The following is an 8,973-nucleotide window of genomic DNA, read 5'->3' on the forward strand; positions in this document are numbered from 1 at the left end:
TAGATTTCCAGCACATGCAGGACTCTGTGCTACTGCAAGGTGCCCACAGCAGCCCTGCATAGCCCACAGCACAGGTCTGGTAGGGGGCAACACAGCTTGATGACAACCTGAAAGGAGCCCCACAGGTCCTGAGCAGGGAAACCAGCCCTGGCTGGGCCTCCAGCCCCTCTGCTGAAGTGTCCACATCACACACATCAGCCAGCACCAACCCTATCAGCATTTGCTCTTGCACAGATTTCCATCCACTCAGAGAGAAACTCATCAGCGCTCACATTCACTGTGCAGCAGCAGCTGCTGAGCAATAGCTGCACCACCATCCTGCTATCAGGCTGGAGCAGTGACATATGTCATGTCCACACTACAGCAATAATTGTATTTGTACACAGTAGGTCTATACACAATTTCTTCTTACGCCTATTCAAACAAAAACCAGCCCCCATCACAATTACACTGAGGAGCCCTGACTGCTCTGGGTACTATTTCCAGAGCTTCTTATCATGGTTTCCAATACCCACACAAAAAGAAAAGACTATACATTACAGCAGGGCCCCAACACTATTTTAACAGGACTGGGGTTTGCAGCATTTACACATACATTCTGTGGTAAGAGATCTCAAGTTACCAGTCTCTAAACTAGCCAGCAATCAAGGGTATCAGATGGAGAAAGACCTCTTCACTCTGACATATTTTCCATTTCCCCTCCAATTATTTCCTCTAAATGCTTTTCTGCAGACAGGTCTCAGCTTTTGCTCAAGGGACCTTTCATTATTTCATTTTCTAAAAGCCACAGCACTGTAACTTGCTGCTGGAGAGACAGCTGATGGGACGCAGTGAGGTCACAAGTTCTCTTGGGACGGGAATCATCAGAACAAGAGACAGAAAACACTTTGATTTGTTTATTTGCCACCAAGCAGATAAAATCCCCAGTTCCAAATTGGTGCCAACAGAGACACACCAAGGATTAACACACCTCCTTGTATCCTCAGTCTAAAGGAGAGGGGCAGAGTACCCCAAAACACCAACTGTCCTTACACAAACCCTCCCCTGGCCCTACAGCCTCACGTTGTCTATGACACCACTGCAGCACTGTCTGCACAGATCCTCTAAAAAGGATTTACAACCGGAGGCTGCCAGTACTTAGAAAGCATCAAAACAGCAGAGCCAACAGGGTGAACCCTTTTTGCTCACAAATTTCAAGAGATCCATTTCCTCCTTCTTCTTAGAAAGCTACTGCCCAGTGAGCTTCTCATTTGGGTGGCAGGAATTGTTGTTTTCTTCCTGTGTCCATGGACAAACAAGTGGATCCTGGACTATGACCTGAGGCTCAGTAAAACGTATTTCTGCCATGTCCTTCCCTTGGCATGATCCCAGTATCCCTGGGGGATACACTACATGGACTCTTGAAAGTTAGCTAGAGAGGATCCCAAACTCCTTCAATTTTATAGAAAAACTCTTTCCACTTATAGCAAATTAAAAACCCCTTGTTTTGACCATGTTTTCATTGTACCAGATACAATCCCTGTGCCTTCTTCCTAGTACACACAGCACACCCTGCACTCACTGTTCAAGGATACCCTTGCTCAGGTCCACAATTTGAGGCTACTTGCAGCTAAACAAGCAATTAATCCATACCACAGACCCTTCTGACAGTCGAAAAGCTTTGTAAGCCATCCAGCAGCACACAGCTTAAAAGTGGGGGTGGGGGAACGAGATCCAGTGGATGTTGTCACAAACGCAGTTTGCTGAAAGAGAAAAACCCACGCAAGCATCTGACCAGGTATCCCAGCAGTCGCTGCTTTTAAGGCAAGTCACCAGCAACCTGCGTGCTGCTCACAGCATAAAAAAACACCTTGGGATAACTAAAACCCGCGTATCACTTAATACAATTAATTACCAATGCCAGAAACAAGCTGAGGAGCTCCCTCCTCTCTTGCTCCCCAGGTGTTGGGTGTCTACGGTGGAGCAGATAACGGGGCAGCCCGGTCTGCAATTTACTCAAGTTGCAGATGATGAATGCGAAGGTCACATGAAGGGAAAGCATCAGTATATGGCCTGTCACAAAATGGTAGCACCGGGGATTCGAGCATATAGGAGAGCTCTAACCCCCTCCTTCCCTTCCTATGGCCACCCCGCAGCTCCTGACATGGCATCCGCTATGGAGGACAGCGAGGCTGTGCTGGGGAAGGCGGACGGAGCAGATTAAACTTAAACACCCTCCGCATCACCGCCCGCAGCGACAACATCCACGGCTGAGCCCGCACCGAGCAGGGGATGGATGCGGCTGGTCCCCCGCGGGCACTCCGGCCCCTGCGTTATGTAACAGCGGGGCGCGGGGGGGCCCGCACCGGCCGGCAAGGTGCGGCAGAGGCGGGGACCCTACTGCGGAATCCCCGCGGGCGGGCGGGGAGCGCTCCCTGCCTCCCCCGCCTCCCGTGCCCCCGCACCGCAGCGCCCGAGCGTCCTGCAGCGCTGCTGCCCGCGCCCCGCACACGCACCGGCCGGGCGGCTGCGAGCGCAGCGCTGTGTCCGCACCGCGCACACCCCGCACCGCGCACACCCCGCACCGCGCACACCCCGCACCGCGCCCGGAGCCGCCGAGTCGCACCGCGTCCACACCGCGCACACCCCGCGGACGCCGCGCCATCCCGCACCGCGCTGCCCGTGCGGCGGCTCTGCCCGCGGACCCCGCACTGTCCCCACACCGCGCTGCTCCCGCGGAGCCCGCGCCATCCCCGCACCGCGCTCGGAGCCGCTCTGTCCCCGCACCCCGCACGCCCCGCACCGCGCTGCTCCCGCGGACCCCGCGGCGCTGCCGCCGAGCCGCGCCGTCCCCGCACCGCTCTGGCCATGCGGCAGCTCTGCCCGCGCCCCTCAGGGACCACCATCACCCTCCTCATCCCCCCCGCACTCACCTCCCGACGAAATTCTCCAGCACGGAGCTCTTGCCCGCGCTCTGCCCCCCCACCACGGCGATCTGCGGCAGGTCGAGGTTGGCGTTCTGCCCGATGGCGGCGAACGCGTCCTGCAGGCGGTTGACGAGCGGGATGAGATCCTCCATGCCGCGGTTCCCCATGGCTGCGGCGCGGCTCGGCGGGGCTGTCCCGCACGCTGTGGGGCTGTGGGGCCGGCGGGCAGCGGCTCTGCCAGCCCCGCTCGCCGCCGCCCGGGATGGACCCGCTCCGCTCTGCCCGCCCGACCCGCCGCCAGGGGGCGCCAACGGCGCGGCGCCGCGGGGCACGCCGGGAGTTGTAGTGCGGCGGGGCTGGGGTGGGGGCGGCCAGGCCGGGATGGCGCCGGTGATTGGGGGGACTTGTGCTTATTAATTGATGATGTTATTAATCGATATGCCTATCATAGAGTTTGCTTAGTAGTTATTATAATATTCACTGTATAGCATATGGCAAAAATTACCAGGTACAGACCAGACCTTGAAGATCATAGAATCGATTGGGTTAGGAAAGACCTCCGAGATCATCAAGTCCAACCCTTGGTCCAACTCCAGTCCCTTTACCAGATCATGGCACTCAGTGCCACGGCCAATCTCAGTTTAAAAAGCTCCAGGGATGGGGAATCCACCCCCTCTCTGGGCAGCCCATTCCAATGCCTGATTACTCTCCCTGGAAAGAATTTTTTTCTGATTTCCATCTTAAATTTAGATATAGAGTCTTCTTTCTGCAAATCACCAGGGTGGGGCTCACAGACCTGGGGCTGTGCCCACACATCTGGGGCTGGCTCTGCACAACCACAACAGCCCAGGCTGCCCCCGTGGTGTGTTTGTGTGGGGTAGGTTGGCACACCAGAGAGTGTGAATCCCCATCAGTCAGCCACGGTGCACCTGTCCGAGCTGTCCATGAGCCTGCACAGCCCACCACCATCCCTGTGGAATTCAGTCACTCTGTAGGTTGGATATCAGGAAGAAACTCTTTACAAAGAGAGTGGTCATGCATTGGAATGGCCTGCCCAGGGAGGGGGTGGATTCTCCAACCGTGGAGGTTTTTAGGGTGAGACTGGACATGGCACTGAGTGCCATGATCTGGCAATCAAAGTGGGGTTGGATTAAGAGTTGGACTTGATGATCTTAGAGGTCTCTTCCAACCCAACTGATTCTATGATTCTGTTACCCATTATGTCTTATCTACTATATCTATACAGCACAGCCAGCAAACCTGTAGGATTTGGTTGATGTATCCACATGGTCTGGTTGCTAAACCCACACAGTTTGGTCTTTGCAGCCACATTGGTCAGCGGATACACCCACAAGGTTTGGTCACAGCCCCTGAGGATGTGGCTGAAACACCTGCATGGGAGGGCTTTGTGTGAGAACAGCACTTGTGAATTACCAGAATACAAGAAACACTTGAGATGATTAAACTGGATGTTTTAAAAAATGCTATTGCACTCTGAGCAGCCTGGGCTGGTGGGAGGTGTCCCGGCCCATGGCAGGGGTGGGATGAGATGGTCAGTGAGGTCCCTTCTAACCCAAAGCATTTTATGACTCTGCTGCTTCATCTTCATTCAAACATGGATGAAAAATGTGCCAATTTCTGTTGATAGCTGCAAAACAGGAGATGTTGTTGTTGCTAGGTTTGTTTCACAGAAACACAAACAGGTGCTTCATTTCATGTACACAGATTTTGTTTTTTAAAATCAATTGCCTACAATAGAGAACAGCTTGATGTTCTTTTAAAAGGGATTGTTTTTTAATAAGAATATAATGTGAGGCCATATTCGATTTGAAAGTATAGCAGTGAAAACAAGTGTTCAGAAAAGCAGCTGATGGCTGGTGGTGACTCAGGAGGATGGAGAGTGCTGCACTTCAAACACCTCTCAGTTTGTGCTACCCAGGACTCCTGTTCACAGCTCAGAGAGAGCTGGGGGTGGTGGGGGAAAGGCATAACAAAAAAATGCAACAGATTTTGAGCTGTCTCTTTGGTTTTAAACAGCAACTTTTTAGTTATAATGATTATAAGGAATATTTCACAGGTGTCCATCAAATGGAATCCATGCAAAAAATACCTGAGTGGAACAGCCACGTGTAGCGGTGAATTTGCCTCACTGTGCCAGTGAAGATGCCCAAGGAAATGCTCTGAACACAAGTGTGCAGGTAAGAACATTGAAGGAAGGGGAGGGAGATGCTCCATCTCTATGGATAACACCATTGCAGGGCATACGTGGGCTGTTTTGGGGGCTGTCAATGCTATTTTTTTCCTCTCAGCAAAAATCCCAGTAAATCTCAAAAAACAAGCTTAAGAAACTCAGTAGAGACTGTGGACAAAGTCTTTGAGCATCTGTGTAGTCATTCTGATATTTTATGTTGAAGGAATCTGAAGAAAAAACACTGTAGATAGCTGCTCCTTGTTAGAGGTCACCACAAAAAAGAAGAGTGCAGAGTATCAAAGGCTCAAAAATAATGATGTCACCTTCCTTCCTGGATCAGAGCTGATGCTCAGGGAACTTCAGACCATTAACATCTTTGAAGTATTATTTGAGTCACCATAGGAAGAAAATTTTCCTTTTCCCAGAGGCTGCTGTAACCCGAAGTTCACCAGCTGTAATACAGACAGAGGTGGCCCAGTCACATCACTGCACTCACCTCACACAATTTACCAGCTAAACTAATAACCAAAATGGCCATGACCAGCCTCACCTGGGACATCTCCCCACATCTGTGGGCCCAGGAGCTCTATTTAAACTCAGCCCAGTGACATCACTCCCTGCTGAATTATGAAGTGCTTGATTCCCTTGCTGTCCTCTGTGTTTGGGGAGTCTTTGAGTCTGACCTTCAGTCATAGTTGACTTCTGAGCTTTGTCTCAGTGCACTCTAAGTAGGTATTTTGTTCTGAGCGAGCCAACTCCAGAAATAATAATTTAGGTTACATTTTCCTGGAAAAGCTAAAATCAAACTAATCCATTTGTTTTGAGAAATGTTTTTGAAAGACTATTGAAAATACAGTATGTCAACAGCTGATATTGAAGATTAAGGGGAAAAAATAGGATTTATGTTGCCAGTTAAGGAGCTGGTACAGCACTAAGGCTCATGCATGACTTCTTTGAAGGTATTCTTTCCTATGTTATCTGGCTTTGTTTTCCTGTAAAATTTGTATTTAGATTTTGGGAAATGTGGCCCTTGAAGGGTATAAGGGGGTCCTTGGTTTCACTGACTGTGGCCTTAAAGGGCAAAATTGGGCAGGAGGGATTAGGGGAACTGATAGGGTGCTCTTCAGGTGGACAAATGGAATAACTTGTGGAAATACTGGCAAATTTTACATGGATGAAACTGAAAGATGCACAGAATGTGCTCCTGCTTTCCGTGTCCTGCGGAGATGTTTGTAAGCAAAGGAGATCAGCGTCTGCCTGGAGCATCTCCACCCAACAAGGCGTTAAAACCGAGTCCAAACGCCTCTGCAGCGATTGTATGGCTCAGCCCAGACACTGAACTCAAGCGCTGAGACAGCGAGGCTCGGATTTTCTAAAGCTTTAGAAACGTGCACCTCCCGCTGATGAAAAAGCGAACTGCAGGCACTCGGAATCGCTCTCAGTCTTCCATTTTCTCTCCTGCCACAAACTGAGTTGCGAGGATGTTAGCAGAAAACATGCCTTTTGATTCTGTAATACCTCCTACCTGTGACTTACGCAGCAGATGCAAGAAGAAAAACAACTATGTGATCATTCTTCATAGGACATGCTGGAAAACTGCAGTGCCTATGGAATAAAAAGCAATTTTATAAACTGGAATGGATAGGAAAAATATTTCTTTCTACCTTGGTAGAAAAACTGATGATATGAGCAAACAAAAACAAGGAGGATGAAAGATTCTTTCCCCACCCAAGGTGCTATAAATATTTCTGAGTGTACTTTAAAAATGCATGTGGGCAAGCATATGTGTGTTTCTATGTATGGCTGTCAACATAAGGACAGTTGTGTATGCTGATTTTGTCACCTCATGCAAATAGAGCTCCCAGTTTAGTTAGCATAATTAGAAATAGACATTTGAGTGCTGGATTCTGTCCTTCATTCCCTGCCCTTGCAAAAATAACACACCTACTCTTCAGAGAAAAAAAGAGGCAAAAATGTGGGATACAATTACCTTATGATTCTTTAATTTACCTGCAAACTGTTTCTGCTGACTCCAGGCAGAGCTGTGAAAGTTCAGAACAATGTTCAGAAGTGGAGACTTCTGGCCCTTTGGGTTCCTGAAAATGCTTAGAAACACAGGTAAGAATTTAAATGGGACTTTTACAGGAAGAGGTTGGAAGTTCTATGAAGAATCAAGCCTAGAGCATTATCATTGTCTGTATAATATCAAATACATGATGAAGCTGACCAGTAGTTAAAAATCTTAATTAAAATTAGCCACTTAAATTTTCATGACTATGTAAAGTTGCTTATAGCAATAGAAACCATTTAAGTATTGATTTTATAATTACTTAATTGCTACCATAGTAGCAATGGTACCACAGTAGCATCATTGATCTCTTGAAGTATCAGTTGCTTTGAGAGAAAAAGTTAATTTCTGATGTTTCTATTATTTGCAAAAGCTATTTGAAAGAAAAGCAGCCTTTAATTCTTGACTTTTCAAATATAAAGCTTTCTATGGTAGAATAATATAGTGAAATGCTTCCTTATCTTCTGTTCTGAAACAGGAAATTTGCTGAACTGGTCTGCAAATCCCCCCAAAAGAGGTAAAAGAAGGTAAATCCAGTGTATGAGACTGGGACAGTTTTATCACTGTTGTGACTCCACAGAAGCCAGAATATACATAAGGAAAGAAATAAGCTGAATGTTGTAGTCCATTAGAAGTGAGATCTGAAAATGGATGTGAGTTGAAATTAATATTTTAAGAGCAACAAAGCTGAGTTCTCTCTGCTTTCCACATCCAATGATATGCCACAAAATAGTTCCTGGCACATATTTTACCTTTTGAGACTGAAAGTGACTGATAGAAGCTGATTGACCGTGTGGCAAAATGGATATAAAAACTGCATCTTTATCTCCTGTGGCCTGTCCTGTATATCAAGAAATACCAGGAATAGGTTTACTAGAACAGTGCTACAAAGAATGGGTGCAAACATCCCTTACTGCACAGATCATTTTGGTCTGAAATGTTGTGTGCTACTGTTTTTCTGTGTATCCAGTCTTCCTCCAGATAAAACAGACATGGAAAACAGTGTAATTCCAGTAACTAATATCAGCTGTTGGAAGCAGGTGAAACTTGGCCCACTCTTTCAACTGACAGGCCCCAAAAACAGGAGAAAAAAAGTACTTTAAAGCTCCATATGCTTTTTTTACAAGAACTTTGGGAGGCTTAAACATGTTATGGTGAGAAGTACTTATATCCTGGTGAAATGGATGAGTAATAACTCCATCCTTGCAGATTGCAGAGGAAATTGTGGGCACCGCAGTATGTTGGTGCTGTCATAGGCACTGAGAAACATTTGGGTTTTCAAAAGCAATGTGGCTTCACCAAGGGCTGCATACCAAGCCTTTTTCAAAGCCAAAATTAAAACATACAATTGCACAGTGCACTCGTGTGCTGGAAATTAGAAATCTCTGGTTATCTGCATGTCTGATCTGGTCCCTGGAACAAATTTATATTGTCCAGGAAAAACTTGTCTGTGTAATGCAATCCAGCTCCTGAATTAAAAGTATTCATATGGTCTGTCCTTTAATCTGCCAAGGAATTTCATAACCCTGATCCAGCCATACAGAGGTGTAGTGAAGATTGCCTTATAGTTATGATCTAACAGCTTCACTGATGACAGTCTTTGTATTTCAAGGCACTTTCTGGATTGTTCTTTTACCTTGAACTTCTGATCCTTATCCTGTTTCATTCACTCCCATTGTCAGTGAGGCACAGTGTTTGTGGAGCCACCCCCAAGCCTCAAGGATACCTGGGTTGTTACTGAGTGATAGTGTCTCTCATAGATCATGGCTCTATGTTTTCAATGTTCTGTGTCTTCTCCCATCATGACC

At 47.6% G+C, this 8,973-nt stretch overlaps 1 protein-coding gene across 25 annotated transcripts in view; it reads right to left on the reverse strand.

The window, feature by feature from the left end:
- DNM1 (dynamin 1) overlaps nucleotides 1-3,202 on the reverse strand; it is a 64,802-nt gene extending 61,600 nt beyond the window's left edge. For all 25 annotated transcript variants that reach the window (XR_011699450.1, XR_011699454.1, XR_011699452.1 and 22 more), the window contains exon 1: nucleotides 2,913-3,202. Coding sequence is in view for 17 of the 25 variants with exons in the window: in XM_071574039.1 (XP_071430140.1) it covers nucleotides 2,913-3,073 (161 nt within the window). In the remaining 8 variants the exon portion in view is untranslated. The remainder of the gene's footprint in view (nucleotides 1-2,912) is intronic.
- Nucleotides 3,203-8,973: the final 5,771 nt, after the last annotated feature.

Source organism: Pithys albifrons, chromosome 20, assembly GCF_047495875.1.
Source record: "Pithys albifrons albifrons isolate INPA30051 chromosome 20, PitAlb_v1, whole genome shotgun sequence".
Taxonomy (NCBI): domain Eukaryota; kingdom Metazoa; phylum Chordata; class Aves; order Passeriformes; family Thamnophilidae; genus Pithys; species Pithys albifrons.